Raw genomic sequence first — 20,537 nt, 5'->3', positions numbered from 1 at the left:
TGGTTCTGTCTTCATTCCAGCTTTCTCTGCAGGCAGTCTTGTTGACTTTCTAAATGGGAGAAAGATGAAGCCAGCAGGGAGTGTGTAATGTTTGCATGCGGCGGAGCTGTGCCTGTTTTTAGAAAGGCTTTGTTAAGGAGATGCTGATGAATGAATGAAGCCCCATGTCTGGTATCATGAGTGAGTCCCAGTCTGGAGTGGGGTCTCTGAGAAAAAGAACAGCATGTGGCCGGGGTGCCCAGGAAGGGCTCTTGGAGTTGACATGTTCTTGCCTGGAGAGCTTCCCTTCTCTAAATGCTATACTGACTCCCTCATCGTCCATCCCTCCATCCATCCATCCATCCATCCATCCATCCCTCCCTCCATCCCTCCATCCCTCCATCCATCCCTCCATCCCTCCATCCCTCCCTCCATCCCTCCATCCATCCATCCCTCCATCCATCCATCCATCCATCCATCCATCCATCCATCCATCCATCTATCCCTCCATCCATCCATCCATCCATCCATCCATCCATCCATCCATCTATCCCTCCATCCCTCCATCCATCCATCCATCCATCCATCCATCCATCCATCCATCCCTCCATCCATCCATCCCTCCATCCATCCATCCCTCCATCCATCCCTCCATCCCTCCATCCATCCATCCATCCATCCATCCATCCATCCCCTTCTCCCTGAGCATCTTCTGTGCTGGGGCCTTTGAAGGCATCTGCGCCTCGTCTGGTCTCATGAAAGCCTGTTACTAAAGCATCATGGATGCTGAGAGGTCTGTTGTGTTCAAATAAATGGCCAAGAGGAAGCTATCTGAGGAAGCTGTGGGCTTCTCCGCTTCCTCCATGCCTGTCTGCAGCTCCACGTACAGCGGCTCCAGACATGCAAGCCGCTCCAGACATGCGAGCCGCTCCAGACATGCAAGCTGCTCGGCAGCTCTGTTGAGTGGACAGCACATGTTGAGGACCTGGATGGTGGTGGCAGGAAAGGCTGTGAAGTGTGCTCCTGGGGGAGACCCCCCCAAAGCCACACATGCAGACACATGGACCCCCCCCACACACACACACAGCTGTGTCCACACACCTTAATATGCACCCTGTTACCTATCTCAGACACCCACATCTCCAGCCCTGAGAGGGGCGCCCATAGAGACAGACATGGAGGGGGTTAGTGTAGAAGCCACTGAGGGGACTGGCGCGAGCGTGGGATTGCAGTCCCCCCTGAGCCTCCTGAGCCGATCCCTCCCCATCTGTCCCGTGAGGATGGACAGTCTGTAAGTCAGCACACACACACCGAGCTCTCGGTGAGCTGAGCGCAGGCTCTGGAAGTGAGGGAGGCCCTCGCTGGAAACCAATTGCATTCGTTGCCATTCGCTGCAAACAAATGACCCCACAACTTAGCTGCTTAAAACAATTGTTACCTCCAAGTTTCTGTGGTCAGGAATCTGGTTCACCTTAGCTGGCCTCTGGCTCAGGGTCTCTGACAGATGCAATCCAGCTGTCAATCAGGGCAGCTGTCATCTCAAGGCTGAGCCGGGATTGGAGAATCCGCTGCCAAGCTCACGCGTGAGGCTGAGGGCAGGGAGCGGAAGGCCTTGCTGGGTGCAGGGTGGAGGCTGCATTCATTCCCTGCCACAGGGACCTCTGCCCCGGCTAAGTGTCCTCATGACATGGCAACAGGTGACCTCATTGAGCGAGAAAGCCCACGACAAGCCTTTTCTAACCTTTTACGACAGTGTTTTATAACCTCATCTACGAAGGGTCACGCCATCACTTCTGCTGTACATCCATTGTCACCCAGCCCAGCCCTGGTACAAGGCGGACTACACCAGGGTGTGGATGCCAGGAGGTGGGGACCTCTGGGGGCCCTGGTGGAGCCTGCCCCCACCGTCAAGTCTCAGCCCAGTAGAAGGTGCGGTTGCAGTTCTCGTGGCTGTGGGCCACGGTGCCGTTAGTTGGGCTACCGGCATCAAGGTCCTGTTCCCACTCCAGGCTCTCCCCAGCGCCTCGCAGGTGTGTGTGGTCAGGGAACAGGTGTCTGGCGGGGCGTCCGGTGCCTGAAGAAATGGACTGAGATGGGCGTGTGGGCTGAGGCCGTGGGGGAAGCGCATCAGAGGTCTGGCCTGTTCCCACCTCATGCAGCATGTTCTCCCCCTCCGTGGCCCTCTCTGAGGAAGGCTGACGAGTCGGGTGGGCGTGGCTCCACCGCCTGTTCTTCATGCACCCAGACCAGCCTCGTCCCACACCTTCTGGAAAGTGTGGTTTGGGCCAGGCACGAAGAGGGGCTCAGGAGGGGGAGGCCAGGAAGGAGAGGCTGCTGGGAGTGCGTGCGGTGGCCCCAGCCTGCCAGCCCCTCTCCCCTCTCTCTCCCTCTGCTCTCAGGTGTTCCCTTGCTGTTTGTCATCCCCTGGGGCATTGTCAAGTACCTCTATGAGGACGAGGGGTGAGTGTCCTGCTCCTCGGGGTGAGTGTGCTGACGTCTCTGTCCCCAAACCCCGTGTGGTTCCTTCGCTCCTGGGCCCTGCGGCTGGGACCTGTCGGGAGGATACACTGAGGGACCAGAGCTGAATTTATGACTGGTTCTCTCCTGCCCTGTCCACCCTCCGTGGGATTGTATGAGGACGAATGGTGCGGGGCCTGTGGGGAGCGTGGCGCCCCCTCCACGTTCTGTAAGAAATGAATGAAGTGTTTGTCGCTGTGTGTATGGTGCTGGGTACACACATGCCTGTGTTCATGGGCTCACGTATGTCTGTGTGTTAGGGCTGTGTGTGTGTGTGGCGGGAGGCCTTTGTGTGGGTCTGTGGGGTGGTTGCTGGGTAGCTCCCGGCGGCAGTGCTTGTGTGGCTCTGTGTGTGTCCCTTGGATGCCCGGTGCACTTCGGTGGCCTGTGCCTGCACTGTGCCGGGGTCTGGGCCCCATTGGGAGCCTGTGTGTCTCCCCTCTCCAGCTGCTGGACCAGGAACTCGAACATGAATTACTGGCTCATTATCCGGCTGCCCATTCTCTTCGCCATCGGGGTGAGTGGCGGCGTGGGGGTGGCCTGGGTGTGCTGCGGAGGACTGGGGAAGTGTGTCGTGAGAAGGCCTCCGGCCACCCTCCCGTCTGCCCTGCAGGTGAACTTCCTCATCTTTGTCCGGGTCATCTGCATCGTGGTGTCCAAGCTGAAAGCCAACCTCATGTGCAAGACGGACATCAAGTGCAGGTGCGTGACCGCCGGCTCTGCCGGACGCCCTCAGCCTTCCTTCCGGCAGAGACGGAGCTCCCGGGTGCCCAGCTTAAGCCGGCATGACCTTTTCCCACCTGGACCTCACCTGGGACCCACGCCTTGCCCTCCTCCCTATATCTGGGCAGCTCCTGGGCTCGGGGGGCAGCGGGGGGCGGGGTTGGCCACTACCTCCTTCCCTCCAAGCAGCCTGTCCCAGGGTATTGGGGTGGGAGGGTGACTGACCCAGATGCCAGGCCTTGGTGGAGGTTTAGGGCACAGAAGGGGAGAAGAGTTCATGGGAGAGGCCCAGAATGACATCTCCACCCGCCCCCCTCAGACTTGCCAAGTCCACATTGACGCTCATCCCCCTGCTGGGCACCCATGAGGTCATCTTTGCCTTCGTGATGGACGAGCACGCCCAGGGGGCCCTGCGCTTCGTCAAGCTGCTCACTGAGCTCTCCTTCACCTCCTTCCAGGTGACCATGGCTGGGGCCCTTCCCTGCAAGTGCTAGAGTGAGCGTGGGGCAGAGCCAGCGGTAGCAGGCAGACAGGCAGCGAGGCCTTGAGGAGAGTGGTCCTTGCCCAGGTTATGTGGTTGGAGCCGAGCCTGAGCTGGTATCCCAGGTGCCCCGATGCCCAGGCCAGTCTTTTCTGTAAGCACATTGACAAGAGCCTTCCCAGATGTAGCCGTGGGCACCCAGCCACGAATTGATCTTCTCCACTAGTATTAGAAGATGCTGCTTCGGGGGTGCGAGTGTCAGTGGGGGTGTAGGAACATAAGAAACTGGTCCCAGCCTCTCAGGAAGCTTATGGGATGGCCACGAGCATACAGGCCTGTGTGTTCACTTGCACACACACTCACATCATACACTCACACGTGCATGCACACATACACATTCACATGCATACAGTCACACACAGGTACTCACATACTCACATGCACACACTCACACATGCATGCACACACAGAGACACACAGCACACAGAGAGATACACATGCACAGATGTGCACACATACTCACATGCACACAGACACACATGCACACATATACTCATATGCATGCACACAGAGAGACATGCAGACACACACGTGTGCACACATACTCATATTCACACATTCACATGCACAAAGTCACACACAAACACACATGCACACCTGTGCACACATACTCACATGCACGCACATTCACATGCACACAAACATGCATGCATACGCATGCATGCATGCATGCACGCACACGTACATGCACACACAGAGAGACATGTGCACACACATGTGCACACATGCGCACACATGCTCACGCACACAGATCGGAGTTCTGGAGCACGTGTCTCCTGAGTGAACATGGGGCTGAGCCGAGGAAATCCGCGGTCAGAGGTCCCTCCTTTCTGGGGCCCATTGTCCTCTAAGGGAGTTGGAAGGGCTCCTGGAGCATCTGGGCAAGAGGACTTCTTGTCCCTCCAGAAAGGAGAGGAGAGGAGCCCCCCAGCTCTGGGCTTCCCAGTCTGAGCAGGGAAAGCTGGCGGGAGCCCCATGGAGCTGGGGACCAGGGCCATCTGCAGGACGCCGGCATCCCCCCTGCGCCCCGCCTCTCCCTCCTGCCGCCTCCTCCCACCTCCTCCCTGCTGACGCACCTCTTGTTTCCAGGGGCTGATGGTGGCTATCTTGTACTGCTTTGTCAACAACGAGGTAAGGCCTGAGGAGGGGCGTGGGCACCCTGCTAGGCTGCCACCCTCGGTGTTCTGGAGCTGTTCAGTGGGGACCCCCACAGTCTTCCAACTCAGACCCCTACTTAGCAAACCCAGTTTTCTGTGTGCAGGTCTCTCTCTCTCTCTCTCTCTCTCTCTCTCTCTCTCACACACACACACACACACACACACACACACACACACACACACACACACTCACACAGGCTTACCTAACCATCTGTGAGTTTGGGGAACACCCAGCCTCATGGTAAGGGAGTCCTGAGTGAACAGGTGGTGAGACTGTTACAAGGTGACTCAACAGACGTGTCCACGGCCCAGACTTGGGGCTTTAATAATCACTGTCTCTGTTAATTGTCACAGCCTCTTCCCCAAAGAAATCCCTGCTAGAACTCGGGTTTTGATATTCCCGTGCTCCACACATGAGAACACTGACGGTCAGAGACCAAGAAGCATGCAGGGCCAGGACTCAATGAGTTCTGCTGGAGGAAGCCAGCTGCCCTTCGTGTGGGCAGGCCAGAGCCCGGCCACACGGGAGCTCCTCCGTGGCCTGCTGGCTGCTGGGCTGGGAGGAGGGCTTCTGGCTGACCCTACACCCTCTCCTGGAGACCCCATGGGACCACAGCCCTCCCCCTCTGGGATGGCCAGCTCCTGGGAAGAGGGGCTGTCTGTGTCTGTGGGTGCCTGGGGGAGGCTGCTTGCTCCAAGGTACCCAGCTTGGTGCTAGAGCAGGAACACCCCAAGCCACCAAAGTGAAAATCACAAATCTCACAGCTCCCCCTGCTCCCACCCGACACACACACACACACACACACATCTCCAGGGGAGAAAACAAGTAATAGTCCCACAGGCAGCACAGGGCCGCCTGGGGAAGTTTCCACAAGAGGCCTGACCCCCAGAAGGTAGGCACCCCTCCCCACAGTCTGGGGGGAGACTGAGGCCCTGTCAACTGCATCCAGGTAACTGCAGGGGAGGGTTTGCCTCAGGGGGCCGGAGCTCAGGTGACCCAGGGACACTGTTCGTCCAAGACCCAGCTCTCCATGTGGCTTCTGTGTCGCTGAGTCCGGGGTCGGAGCTCAGAGATCTTAGAGTCTGCGCCCTCATGCAAACTGCACTTTTGCTCTGGGTGTGGGGGACAAGGGGAGCAGCGGTGGGGACCTTGGAGTTTCAGGGATCTAGGAGATGCTCAAAGAAGCAATGTGACGCAGCAGGAAGGATGGAGGATGTGGGCAGTGGCATCAGGTTTCTGCTCTGGTGCAGGCCCCATCGCTTAATGAGCTGTGTGACATTGGGTGAGCGACAGGCCCACTCTGAACCTGTTTCCTCGTCTACAAAAAGGAGTAATAATGCTCACAGGGCGTGGACTCGCTTCTCTGAAGGAGAGGGAGATGCCTCCGGAGCACTTGCTGTGTATAAGGTGCTCGGGGTTTTAATGAATCCCATCCTGTGTAGCAGATGTTATCCCCGTGTTACAGATGAGAAGATTTAGTCTGAGCAGCGTGGAATGAACAGCCCCCATTCGATGGCTAGGAGGTGGAAGAGCTCGCAGGTGGTGGGAGGGAGCCTACGCAGGCGTCAGGGCTGCTGGGACTGGGGAGGTGGAGGCAGCACCAGGCAGAGGGTGCTCCCAGGGCAGGTCTCAGAGGGCTGGCCAGCCTCGTGGGTGTAGAGGACACTCAGAGGGATGGCGGGTGTAGAGGACACTCTGAGGGATGGCACTCCCTGCAGGAATGGCAGAGCCAGAGGGGTGGTGTGCCACCTGGCCCAGAGCTCTGTTGCTTTATCTTCTGGGGGACAGGGGCAGGGTGGCCGGTGTCCCCTCCCGTGTGTGTTCGGCAGGGGGGCGGAGGACTGTGAGGAGAGAATGGGGCTCCTTGCTGCCACTTCTCACTCGATCCCCCAGTCCCACTCCCCACGTATCCCTCCCCTTTCCCCAGAGCCCTGCTGGCAGCACACGCTCACGCCCCACACCTGCACGCACCTGTGCAATGGCTTCCCCACCACTTCTGTGGAGCGTCTCACCTGGACCCTGTCTCAGTCACTTCTCCTGATTCCGGTCTTAAAGCCCAGTCTCCCTGTCACCTCCCTCCTCGCCGGCCTCCCCAGCCCGGCTCAGCTGTGTACGAAGGGAGGGATGGGCACATACCCCCGCTCTGCTCTTGGCAAATAACTTGACCCCCGAATCACCACATCCCTGCTGGCCTCTCCCCGGGGCTCTCCCAGGCTCCTGCCTTGGGGTCCAGGAGGCCCCAACCCAGTGCACCTGTAACCCTCGTGGAGCCCCTCGTGCCCTGTAGCTCCCGGCATGAGGACAGACCTGTCACCATCACTGGGCCACAAAGGCACCCGTGGCTCCTGGGCGGAGGGCTTTCCTCCAGGCCCAGGGTTGCCATGGCAATGCCAGGTACTTATGACCCGAAGAGAAAAGATGGCCCGGGCATTGGTCCTGTGTGGCTGCCCGGCACCTGCGGCCGATGGGCGGGGAGCAGGCCCAGGAGGGGTGGCCTGGGTGGACTTGTGCGGGTCCTGTTCTCCGACTCCGGAGCCTGAGTGCTGGTCCGGTTCTGACACTGCCTGGCTCTGTGGCCTGGCAGTCGCCTTGCCTCTCTCCCCAAGTGCCAATGGTGGTGAATGAGCTTTACCAGTTCACCCCAACCCCAGAGCCTGGCTCGGTGCCCGGCCAGAGAGGCCATGGGAGGCAGGGATGGGGGTGAACTTAGGGGTGCAGTGCTGGAACAGGTCCACACTTGCGTCGTCGTCCATGTGGCTCCATCGTAATAGCCCGGTATCCAGGAGCCCAACGCCAGGGGCTTATTCATTACTCATTCATCCATTTGGCTCCTTTAAGAAACACTTACTGAGTACCGACTGTATGCCGGGCACGGTGTCAGGTTCAGGACAAGTGAGGTGAGGAAGGTGTGGTGCCGGCCCTCCCACCTGAGTTGGGGGGCGGGGGCAGAGACAAGTATGGCCGAGAGAGTCAGGGGAGGCGGGGCTGCGGGTAGGAGACTGGCTTTGGAGTCAGCCCCGATCAGTTCAAATCCTGGCTGAGACCCAGAGAAATATTTTCAAATAGATTTTTTAAATTGATTTCAGAGAGGAAGGGAGAGGGAGAGAGAAATAGAAACATTAATGATGAGGGAGAATCATTGGTCGGCTGCCTCCTGCATGTGCCCTAACGGGAATCGAACTGTGACCTCCTGGCTCAACCACTGAGCCAGGCCAGCCGGGCCCAGAGAAATACTTAAACACCATGCACCTCAGTTCCCTCGAAGGAGCTGTTCACAGGGTTGCTGTGAAATTTAACTAAAATAATCCATGGAAAATGCTGCCTGTAGTAGCTCCCAATAATCGCTGCTTTGTAATGAGAGGGACCGCAGTGGAGGTTCCGGAAAAGTGCCGAGGGTGATGGGCACACTGGGGAGCCCTGGTCCTGCCTGGTTCCTGCTGGGGTCCAAGAGACCCCTTCAGTCCCTGGGGTGGCTGCCCATGGATGTGCCTCAGTTTACCATCTCTCCCCCCAAACCCCCAGTTAATGGCTGCTGCACAGAGGCCACCATTGTCTTAGATGTCCCCGTCCCAGCTGTGAGCACACGCTCCACAACACTCTGCTGGGCAGGGAGCTGGCGCGTGGCGGGGGCTACACATGTCCACTCCCCCTCCCTCCGCACCCGGGCCTGGGCTCCACGGCGTGGCCTGGGGCACTGGGCCCGTCCTGGCAGGCAGGCCCCTGGCACCTCCTCTCCACTCAGTGCAGAAGACGTTCTCTTAAGGGGTGGCGAGCGGCCACACCAGGCATCAGTGGGCCCAGCTGGGTGGACGTCGGCCCTGCAGCAGCAGCGGGGGGGGGGGGGGGTGTTTGTGCAGGGGCGGATGGGCATGGGCAGCGAGCTGCTTCCTCCAGCTGCTGGCAGCTGGCCATCCGGGTGGCTGGGGCCGGAAAGGGAGGAATCAGGCCGCGGACATCCGGTGTGGGGAGGCCTGGGTGCAAGGGTGGGCATAGGGGAAGTTCTGGGAAGCACTTATGGGAACGTCCCCAGAAGAGCCCTCCAGGCGCCCTGGGCTGGACGTGCAGGTCCCAGCAGCCCCTGGGGGGCCTGGGTCACCAGCGCATGGCCACGAGCCCGTGGCGACTCGGGGATCCGCAGTGTTAGCTGGAGTTGATCTCTGTGCCCACAACGTGGTCCCCAAGCACCAGGCCTCTTGAGAAGGCTTTTCCCAAGGGAGCCCGAGCCCCGAGCAGCAGGGTCCCGGTTGACTGGCCTCACCTGGCCGCACCCCTGGGGTCGGGACTGGTTCCTGGGTGGGATTAGTTCAAACACAGGCAGCGAAGCCCTCGTCCACGGCCCCCTCCTCACTGCTGCTCCCAGACGCAGCCTCGCCCGTCCTCTCCTCCTCCCTCCCCTGAAGCCGGGGGGTGGGGGGTGGTTCAGAAGGGCCTGGGGTGGGCACTGTGAGGGGTGGAGGCATGCGTCCCTCTCCTCTGTCTTCCAAGCTGAAAAGTCAGATTCTCTCTCCTTCTCTTTTCCTTCTCGTCTCCCCGCGTTTCTCCCTCCCGTTCTCTTCCGTTAAATGATCCCGAGATGGATTGTCAAGGTGCTTGGTGAGTCAGAGTTTAGAGATGGAAGGGACCGATTAAACCATCAAGCCCATCTCTCTCCTGAGTTGAGGCGGAAAATAGGAGACAACAATAAACAATTTTATTGGGATATTAATTTAGGCGCCCGAAGGCCTTGACTTGTGTCCCTTGATGCAATGCAGTGGATGCTTCCCTTCCCTGCTAATGTGATCACGGCCATCCTGTGGGCAGTCGGTGTGCATGATGGCTTTTGTTCCCCTCCTTTTCCCACGGAAGGTCCAGCTGGAGTTCCGGAAGAGGTGGGAGCGCTGGCGGCTCGAGCGCCTGCACATGCAGCGGGACAGCAGCATGAAGCCCCTGCAGTGTCCCACCAGCAGCCTGAGCAGCGGGGGTGCGGTGGGGAGCAGCGTGTACACCGCCACCTGCCAGATCTCCTGCAGCTAAGCCTGCGGCATCCGCCCTCCCAGGTGGTGGAGACCCTCCCGGGGTGGGGCCGGGGAGGGGAGAGACAGCTGCTCTCAAACACCCTCTTCCCCCCGCCCCCCCCCCACCCCGCCCCGCCCGCTTCCCCTTCCCCAATCCATCAGACAGGCAAATGGGCAATGCCTCCGGGACGCGGACACATTTTCTCTGAAGAGAAGCAGCCTGCTAATTTGATCACTGTGGCGGGAAGAGAGGAAAAGCGATTGCTGCTAAAATGAGGATCTCTTCCCGTTAAGCCACAGGCCCCTGGGGTTCCCCCAGACAGCGCAGCAAATCAGCCCCAGATCAAACGTGAGGTCAATGGCTTATTAGTGGGACTGCGGCTGTCGGAGGTGGTGGTCCTGGGAGACGCGGACATAACCCCAGCCAGACGAGAGCTGGGTAATGCAGCCACCGCCGCAGCCTCGGGGTGGGTCCCCAGCCCGTCGGCCTCCTCGGTCAGGGGCGATGGGCACGTGTCCGGGTCACTGGTTCCCCTCCACTTGCCCCTCATCTTTCCATCAGCTTCTCTTTGCAGAGGTTTGTTGGGGCTGCAACCAGCTGCTGTTTCTAGAAATGGCTGTGGGTCACGTCGAGAAGATGCCTGTGGGTTTTCTTTGCTGGTGCCCGCTTCTCCTGGGCATCTCTCTGAGTTGCTTTGGTGCCTGCCCCCGCCACGCCCAGGGAACCGGGCAGGCCCACTCCTGAGGAGCCCGGCCCTGTGCATGAGCCCCGAACTCTCCTCTGGGGATGCTCAGGAGCCCTCTGGGTTCCCCTAGGAGCTCCAACAACATCCACGCCAGGGACTTAGGTTGCCCGCCGCTGACGGAAACCCAGGAGCCGAGAGGGTGCTCGCACCACCCCACGCCGTGGACATGCTTTTACTTCTGGCCAGATTCTGCATCTTGCACGGGAGTTTGGGTGCCTCCTCTAAATTTAGGAAATGTGACCTCTTGTGGGACAACTGCCAGGCCCCACTGTTACCATGGAGACAGGCTTCCCCGCCCTCTGAAATCCCCCCACTGGGGAGCTTGTATAGACTGGACCCACTTTTCTTCATTGCTGTGAATGGTCTGTATGTACAACCGTGCCATTCTGGTTTCTCCCACCTGATGAAACAAGAACTAAATCATGGTGGTGGTGGTGATGTTGTTGGGGGGCGGGGGGTGAGGTTGTCATTGATTGGACTCCTCCACACTCAGAGCCGATTAATGTCTGCCCTGCCTCCTGTCTCATCCCATAAGTCATGAGCAGCAGTAACCCGCTAATCCTGCCGCAGCCACCATGAGCAAGCAGACATGTAGCAGCACCGTAGTGTCCCAGAAAAAAGGGAGCCAGCCACCCTGGGAGGCTGGTGGTGGCGTGGATGGGTGCCGAGGACATTTCCAGCAGGACAGACCTCTCTGGAGTCCCGACTTCCTGGGAGAGCTGAGGGAGAGGCTTCCGATGAACTGCTGTCGGAGCCCCTCTCTCCCTCCTTCTCTGTTTTAAGTGGTGGGGGCCTCCCCCAAAACCGTACACCAGACATGTTCTCACCAGAGGCGTGTGACACGCAGGGAAAATAATAATGGGACATAAAACACGTCAAGCAGAAAATTTCTTATACCTCAGCTTCAGCCAAGTGTTGTGTCTATGTTAATAGGGAAGCTGGGCCTCGGGCTAAAGAACTGTGCGTACTGCCTCCTCGATGGTGGAGTCAGGGCAGCCTTCCCGGTAGGCACCGCTCATTGGCTCTCTTTTTGGAGTCGGGGGGGGGGTGATGAGCACTGGGGTGTTGATGGGGGTGGGGGGTACAGCTCTGGTGCAAGCATTTCGGTTTTGGAAGATTTTGAGAATATTGATACACTGCACAGCAACAAAGAAAGAGACACATTGGTATTTCCTGCAAGAAATACATTGATGAGGGGAGACAGTGTTTAGTTAGGGGCACCTGGGAAGCTCGGGCAATTTGGCAAACACAGTTCTTTTCCCGACTGGTACTGGCGATTCCTGATTTCAGAAGGCTCGTCACGCCCCCACATCCCAAGCCTTTTAACACTGAGGGACTTTTTCCTTCTTGGATACTCACCAGATACTGAACTGAGGAAAATATTTTCTTTGTTCCAAGACCCACACTATTAATATTCATGTGAACTGCAGTGCACTCCTTCCAAAGCTGTTCCCAAACTGTCCTAAATGAAAAATAGTTCTAACAGATCTGGGAACCATCAAATGCAACGTACTCCGGAATCCACCAGCTGTTTGCATGCCTGATGCTGAGGGTCTGGAGCTTTGCATGCCTGATGCTGTGGGTCTGGAGCTTGTCTGCCTCTGTGCTGAGGGAACTACTGCTGGCCAGCAGGGCTTGAGCGCTGGAGTTGAGCAGCCCTCAAGGTCTGAATTCAGCACTCTGGTCAGCTCCCTCGACTTGTTAGGGGCTTAAATCCTGTCAGCCTGTCCTTGCCATTTCAATCTTCGGAGCAGCTAAATCACAGAACAGAAACAAACCACATGTTGCAAACTTTCCTTCCCTTTCAAAGGCCTTTAGAGGTTCTGGCATGATTTCCGATCGGTCTCAATGCAATTCTTGCTGAAAACCACCCCAGTGGAGTTCTCTGGGACTCAAGATCAGGAAGGACCCTGGAGAACCCTCCTGCCTGAGCTACAGTGAGGAGGGAGGCTGGCAGAGCTGACGTGCCCAAAGTCACAGTGCTAGATGGTGGCTGAGCTGGGCCAGGACCCCAGCCAACTCCTGCCTCTCCGACCAGCGAGGCCTCTAGCAAGGATAGGTGAAAAATATAAATGGCTACACTGATGCTCTAAGTAAAATTTAGCTGTTATCTGGGTTTCCGTTAGAGAGCAAACAGCAGCAAATGTAGGTGCCATCTCCGCAGTGACTTATTTTACTGAGACAAGGGGTAGCATGTGCTTTATTATCTCTATGCCATACTTCACTCATCCTTGTCTTAAAATTAAGAAATGAAATGCATAAGGCACGCATACGCATAGAAACAGTGAGTGGGCCATCTCACATAGCAAACCCAGCGCTCTTCCAATGGCCTGGCTTCATGTTTTCCTGCTGCCCCTGTTCTTGTTCGAGAAGTACTGGCAGACACACAGAGTGGACTGAAGGAGCCCTAGAAGGGTCCTGGCCCTCTTTTGTTTTCTGTAGTGCTCCCCAAAGTGGGAGAAGACCAGCAAACTGGGCAACGTTAGCCTGGCAAAGATGGCACAGCCACCACGAAGGGCAAATAGAGTCAGTTCACGTCCGTGCCCAGCAAGGCTTGGTCACCTCATCCATGTGGGCCATGCTTCAGCAGCTCCCGTCTCCTTTTCCTCCCGTCTTTCTTTCTTCCACAAGGAACACTCCGTGTGTGTGTGTGTGTGTGTGTGTGTGTGTGTGTGTGTGTGTGTGTTGTCCTGCGCACAGCAGCATAAAGTTAGGAGATGATGAATCCAGAATCTTCCCACCCACTGTGAAGGTCATGGGACCACACAACCCCGGGCGGGGATGTGTGGGAGTCTGAGCGCTAGATGCTTCCTCTCCATGCGCAGACAGTGCTCCCATTATTGCTAATGCCTGCTACGTGCTCCGGGAAGGCAAAACCTGTTCCAAACGCTTATTTTCCTTCCACTGAATTGATTCTAATCTTCAGTGCTGACCCCGCTTTTGGCTCCTACAAGGCAAACTATGAAAATCCTCCAAATATGTCAGCTTACTCTGCTAAGACCACTATGTGAATGACATTCTAAATATTCAACAGAAACCAAATTAGTGTCGTCTTTTCTTCTTTTCGCTGGAGCAAGTTTTCTTGGGAAGCCACATGTGCAGCGCCCCACCATGCCCTGTGACCCGCCATGCCCTGCAGCGTTACCTGCCGGCTCCACGCACTCGGCCGAGCGGGCCGCACAGGAAGCGGTGTTAAGCAGTGTAATTTGAAACACTTTACTTAATGCCACATGTGTCTACAGTATCTATAATTACTTCTGCTCTGTCAATGGATACAGATGGGCAGGAAGCAGATAAGAAGAATTATTTTCCCATTAACTCCTCCAGGTCTCTTGGACTTTGCCTGCATCTGAATCTGGCCGAGGGGAGTTTTCTCTCCTCTGTCATTTTAGCTGGTTTTCAGGACCTCATCCAGCAGCCCTGCAATTCCCTCTGATGCATCCAACCTCCTCTGCACACCCCCCCCCCTCACTCCCTCAGCCTCCTCCCCACAATGAGCTCCCCACCCGCCTCCCCTCAGTGGGAGTGGACCCTGCTCGCCATGCTGTGAATGCCCTTCTCTCAGCTGTGACCAATTTAGGGGTGCAGCTGGGAGGGAGGCGCTGCCAGGCTGACAGTGATGCACCGAGTTCCACACTGGGCGCAGCGAGGAGTGCGGCCACCAGTGGCTCGGATCCGAACTTGCACGGGGGTCGTGCAATCTTCCTGAAGGGGCCTGTCAAAACTATCAGTAATTGTCAACCCGACAATCTAGCATGACTAATTATCACTGTGTCATAGCAGTCGGCAGACGGAAAACAGACAAACGAGCGTGTTGGGTGTTTGGGTGTGGGGAGAAGAGCGCTCCTTCCAAGCCTGGGACATGGAACACCTTGCTGGCTTCTTTCCCTGGGAGCCAGTGGGCTGATGGGTCGGGGCCAGATTCAGACAGACAGACAGGGCTGGGTCTTGCCCAACGGCTCACACTTCACTTCCAAATCTGCAGTTCTTCTAAGCTCCTCCCAATCAGATAAACCTCAACATCCCCTTGGTTTGGGCGAGGGTTTGATGGGAGCTTTAAACGCACCGAGAGAGGTGAGCCAGGCTGCTGGAGGGACAACACTTTTTGTCTGTCTTCAGTGCTTTGAGGGGATGTTGGCTCTTCATTCATGTCTCAATAAGGTAATTGTCATGCAATTTCTTAGAGACTCATGTAAAATGTGACCTGCATCTATAGGTAGCAAACGTGTACGGTGTGTAATCCCTTGTACAGATGTGAACGGGTTCGGGCTCTTTCTCAATTTGCCTGGTAAACCCAATAAAGGCCTGTCGTCACTGTGTCTCTCTAGCTCTTCTTTCGGGAGAGGAAATTTTCTGCAGTGTCAACCGAGGTGACTCCTGATGCAGCAGGAAAACACAGAAGATGCTGTTTCCAGCCCCAGGAAGAAACCTTGCTCACTTTCGCGTCGTGATTTTCATCTTCAAAGCACTTAGCACGCACTCATTTACCCGCCGCAGACTCTATACAGGGACTGCGATGTCATTTCATTAGAGAAGCTGGGTGGTCGAGTGGCTTAAACAAAGACTGATGGCCAAATGGATGTCTTCTGATTCCACTCATTCATTTGATCCCCCGTCTAAATGAACTCAGTCCATTAAGTCCATTTCTTTAACAACAACAAAAAAAGCCATAAAAGCAGGAACCTTGTTTGCAAAGCAGACACAGAATTTGAATGGAGCTGCTGGTTAGAGATTCATCTTCAGAAAAATGAACTTTTCACCAATTTAAATCTTTGCTCGCCCTCCAGATTTGCAATCCCCTCTCACGGCAGAGTACATTCTCCCTAATTCCTCCACCATTCAGTTACCATTACTAGTAGAAAATGAATGTACTTCTCCAAAGGCCTCTTTAAACACACCTTCCTTTAGGACAAGCTGTAGCCATTGTTCCTTTCAAACAGAATAAATCTTATTCTGAGAGCAAACTACAAATGTAGCCAGCCCCTGCTACCTGCAGACAGAATCTTTGCATTTTGGAGTTTCTGCACCAACCTTGCTTTCGACTTCATCTCCCCATCTCCTTCTCCTCCCCCCTCCCCCCCCCACCCCCCCGCTCTGTTGGTATTGTCACCTCTCTGCATCTTCGCCCTGACACTCAGCAAGACAGGCTAGAGCTCAAAATGTTCCCCCTTCCCACCCCGGAAAACACCTGCCCCAACCAATGCAGCTGGCCCTTGAGAAACACGGGTTTAAACTGCGCAGGTCCACTGGTACTCGGATCTCTTGCAGAGAATTCACAGCGGCCCTCCCTATCCCTGGATTTCTAATCCACCTGTGGATTCAACCAACCACAAATCAAAAACAGTCTTTTCAATCCAGGGTGGGAGTCAAATGGAGGAGGAATTAGGGAGAATGTGCTCTTCTATGAGAGGGAATTGCAAATCCAGAGGCCAAGCGCTGACTGTATGCATTGTTCTACAGCATTTCATACAAGGGACTGAGCATTCATGGGGTGCTGGAGCCAACGCCTTGCAGATACCAAGGGATAACTATAGTGAAGGTTTGGGGGAGTCAAATTGCACATGGATCTTCAATGGAGATGAGGGAGGATTCGGTGCCTCTAACCCCCATCTAATGACCACATTGGTAGGACCCTGGAAGTCGGGTAGCTGCAACCTTGGAAAAGAGGGTGCACTCTGGTTTAACAGAGCTTAACCCGAGGCTGAGGGAAGGGCGAGGGGAGCTGTCCTGCCCTTCAGAGGCTCAGCCATGGGGGTAACAGATGAAATGAACACACCCTGTTCACCTGCAATATAAAGCCGCATTCAGCGATGATGCCCCACAGGAGGGGGTGACTGAGTTCCCCTCAGAATCTGTGACAGTCTCACTCATATGCCATTGTGTCAGCATTCCCAGGGGTGGGAATCACCTCCCTCCCCAAATCTTCTCTCACTCTCCTCTCAAAAGCCAATGCCAGATGCACATGCAGTTCACTGTCTTCCAATCTCTCTCCTCCTTCTCTCCCTCCCACCCCCCCGCCCCCCCCCCCCATGATAAAGAGAAAGACTGAGAGCAGTGGGTCTCCCTGATCAGAAACAGCAGGGAAACCCAGGAAGTACAAACTGGAAGGGATGACAGGTGTAGCCAGAGAGCTAGACAGTGGAAAAGTAGGTCCAATACTGGGACAGGAAGGAGTGGGAATTGTGCCCCCAAAGGTGGGCAGGTAGTTGTAAAGAGGTGGTGAAGAGGCCAGAGTATAAGACAAGTAAGTAAAGGAAAGCAGCAGAGTGTTTAAATGAGAAAAAGAGCCGCGGGATAAGAGGGGCGGGAATGCAGAGGTGGGAAGAAGGAGAACCACAGGTGGCCAGCCTGTGAGAGGGAGCCAAGGAGGACCAGGTCTGGTCAGCGGCGTTAACTTGCTTCCATAAATCGAGCTGTTTCCCTGCAGAGTTCTCTAATCCCAAACTGTGATAGATTACTTTCTCCGGTGCGAAGCCTCATTTTAACTAACAGAACGACTTAAGAAAGAGAAAAAGACCCACCGCCTAGAGTAAATCCAACAATTAAAAATTTTCCCCACTGACTCAGGGCACTAGTGTTAGAATGAATTACTGCGGCTCCTCCCCGTGCAGGACCAGCAGACTCAGAATTTATCCGCGTTACAACCTCTAAGAACAAAATCAATAGCTGAGAATTACAAACGCTGAGCGTCCCATGCCAAGAGACGGATTGCTTTGGGGCTCAAGTGGGCTGGAGGGCACTGGCAAGCAATTTATTTTTTAACTTTCCAGATCCCCAAGGTAAAAGAGCAAGGACTTGAAATAGTAAATAGTACTTACAGAAGCCTTTTTAGCTCCAGTGACTAAGGTGGAAGTAGAAACACAGTTCAGGACTTCAGAACATAATGATACAAATGTAATAGCTACGCAAAAAGGCCACAGTTACTTTACCGTTTAGGTCCATGCTTCAACAATCTATAACCATTTATGTACATTTTTGGCTTAAAGAGACAGGTGTTTTATCACCATATATTTTGCCTTCCAGTTAGTTTCAGAACCTTCTAAAGTCCTAGAAAATTGAATTTACTGAACCCCGTAAGTACCCACCAATTAGACGCCACTTTATAATGAAACCACCCTCAAGCTTTCATCTTTCAAATCCTGGTATGGGAAGTGAAGACGAGAGACCCAAAATGCAGGAGACACACCAAAGTAAAGACATTTCACTCCGGTTAAGCTAAACCAATGTCCTTCCAACAGCATCCTCTGGAAAGGTACATATAAATATAGATGAAAAGGCATTTATGTACACTCATATAAAAGAATTGTGTTACGTTAAGAATTATACTGTGCTGAAATATTCTTAGCAATTAAGAAATTTCACAATAGCACCTTCTTTTAGCAATTGGTAAAGGCCATGAAGGCTGCCCACCAAAGCAGATGGACTGCACGTCCAGGTAAGACGCCGCACAGGGCAGCCAAGGACGGCGCCTTCGCTTTCTCCCGGCTGGAGCGCTGCCTGCTGCTCAGATACAGCCCCTCATCTAGCCAGAGGGCCCTCTGTCTCTCGGCTCCTTGACAGGGTTAGTCTTGGTGTCCTCCTCACATTAGAAATGCAACAGCTCTTGGGATGTTCTGCATCCATGGTGCAGGCCCTCTGGGAGTATGCCCAGCCACCTGAACCCCAGGAATGCCCCCAATTTGGAGTCATCTCCATAACGGCATGTGGGCTCACAGATGTCATCTCCATAACGGCATGTGGGCTCCTCAGCCGCCCGCATGGAAGACTTTCCTCGGCTCACTCACAATGGTCACTGGTGGAGAGGTCCGGGGGCCGCAGCAGCGAGGTTGCCGGTACCCTGGTGGACTCTTCAGAATCCGACCTCTCTCTCCTCCTTGAAGCTGGACCCTCCAAAGCTAACATGCATTCCTGTTGGCCATCTTTCCTCAGGAAATGTCTCCCCAGTTCCCCTACTCACCCTGCAGTGACCAGCCTTTTGTTAGGCCACGAGGCCTCCTCTGTTTTGGAGATATGTGCAAATTGTATAGAAAATTCTTTTCTTTCCATAAATAGTTCTTGCAAATTACATGTTGGGGCAGAACCTGGTATAATCCATAAGAAGAGCCAGAATAGCCCAAGACATTTTTTTTTTTATTGATGAGGCTCTAGAACAAAGCAATTCTTCATATCAAGCTATATTTACCATATAATACATTTGGTACTGCCTGGCTCAGGGGAAAAGTCATTAGAAGGAATATGATTACAACAGACTCTGTATAACAAATCTATTTTTGTCCACGGAGTTGTTCCACTGTAAATAAACGTCTACATGCATAAAAACGACTCTGCCTATAAACATATATGCTTTTCTCTAGGAATTATCAAAATATAATCAATATTATTTGTAAAACAACAAGATGAAATATGTACCATAGGGAAGTGGCAAAAATGAGATGGAGATCTGGGGGAGGGATGCTATTGTAGACTGGGTGGTCAGGGGGCCTGCGAGGTGACTGACATCGGAGAGACCTGAATGGAGTGAGGGAACAAACCCTAGGATCATCCAGGGGAGGTGGGAAAACCCTAAAGCAGAAGCTTATGTGGTGTGTAGAGCAGGGGTCAGCAAACTATGCCCTCCCACCCCTGCCTGGCTTTATAAATAAAGTCTTATTGGCACACCCATTTGTTCATAATGGGCTGATGTTGGCTAGTTGTGACAGAGACAGTATGGTCAATGAAGCTATTTACTGTTTGGTCCTTTACAAAAAGTTTGCCAAACTACTGTGGATGATGACGGTGAAGGAGGCAAATGTAACTGGGAGGGCAGGCAGGGCCAGGTCACTTAGGGCCTGGTAGGATAAAACCACCTCAACCACCAACCGCCCACCAAATGAAACACACACCTCCGAGGGTTAGGAGTGCAGATATCACTTACAACTAGGAGTTCAAAGGCTTCTTTGCACCAGCTCACTCCAGGAAACCTCTCTGACCTCTGCTTCATTTGCTCATTGGTTCTCAGCCTTTCCCCCCATGTGACAGCAATGTGCACAACTGATCGGCTCCCCTGGACACATGCACGGAGGCCCAGGCCAGTGAGGAGATTTACAATATAAGGGTAACCTTGCAAAATGAACATTCATTAGGTTTGCTCCTTTGATACAAACCTAATATTTTAAAGTTTGTCACAAAAAAAGAATGAGAACCACTATTACAATGCTTTCTAGCATTTTTTCATTCAAGCAAAATTCCACAGACACAAAATATATTCCAAGACCTTGCTACTCAAAATGTTCCAAAGACCAGCAGCATCAGCAGCACCTGGGAGCTTGTTTGAAATGAGAATCTTAGGCCCTGGCTAGACCTACAGAACCAGAATCTGCATTTTAAGCAGATCCTCAGAGATTTGAATGGTCAGTGAAGTCTAACACCACTCTCCAGGAGTTAGAAATATAACTTTAAGTTTCAAAGAGGCTAGCCTGGTTTATACTATTCATACTAGTGAACATTCAATACAATATAAATGTTTAATAATAGGGCATTGGCTAAGTAAATAATGGTACACTTATTGATATACAAATATTATGAAGTCCAGCTGGTGTGGGTCAGTGTTTGAGCGATGACCCATGAACCAGGAGGTCACAGTTCAATTCCCAGTCAGGGCACATGCCTGGGTTTCATGCTCGATCCCCAGTAGGGGGCATACAGGAGGCAGCTGATCAATGATTCTCTCTCATCATTGATTTTCTAACTCTCTCTCCCTCTCCCTTCCTCCCTATGAAATCAATTAAAAAACACATGTTTAAAAAAAGAAATATGCAGCTATCAAAATCAATATTGTAGAAGAATCACATGAGAATATATTCATAGTTTATCATTAAGTAAAAAAATCAATTATAGTAT

General features: G+C 54.1%; 1 protein-coding gene across 1 annotated transcript in view; it reads left to right on the top strand.

The window, feature by feature from the left end:
• Positions 1–9,931, top strand: part of GLP1R (glucagon like peptide 1 receptor) — a gene marked incomplete at its 3' end in the record, with an annotated part of 34,503 nt that extends 24,572 nt beyond the window's left edge. Inside the window, exons 8-13 of the mRNA XM_079781378.1 lie at positions 2,379–2,439; positions 2,944–3,013; positions 3,110–3,198; positions 3,539–3,677; positions 4,850–4,891; positions 9,764–9,931. Of these exons, the coding sequence (XP_079637504.1) occupies positions 2,379–2,439; positions 2,944–3,013; positions 3,110–3,198; positions 3,539–3,677; positions 4,850–4,891; positions 9,764–9,931 (569 nt within the window). The remainder of the gene's footprint in view (positions 1–2,378; positions 2,440–2,943; positions 3,014–3,109; positions 3,199–3,538; positions 3,678–4,849; positions 4,892–9,763) is intronic.
• Positions 9,932–20,537: the final 10,606 nt, after the last annotated feature.

The sequence above is a fragment of the Cnephaeus nilssonii genome (genome assembly GCF_951640355.1).
Source record: "Cnephaeus nilssonii genome assembly, chromosome: 9".
Lineage (NCBI taxonomy): Eukaryota > Metazoa > Chordata > Mammalia > Chiroptera > Vespertilionidae > Cnephaeus > Cnephaeus nilssonii.
The sequence above is the reverse complement of the archived record's forward strand: the minus strand, read 5'-3'. Positions and strand labels throughout refer to the sequence as shown.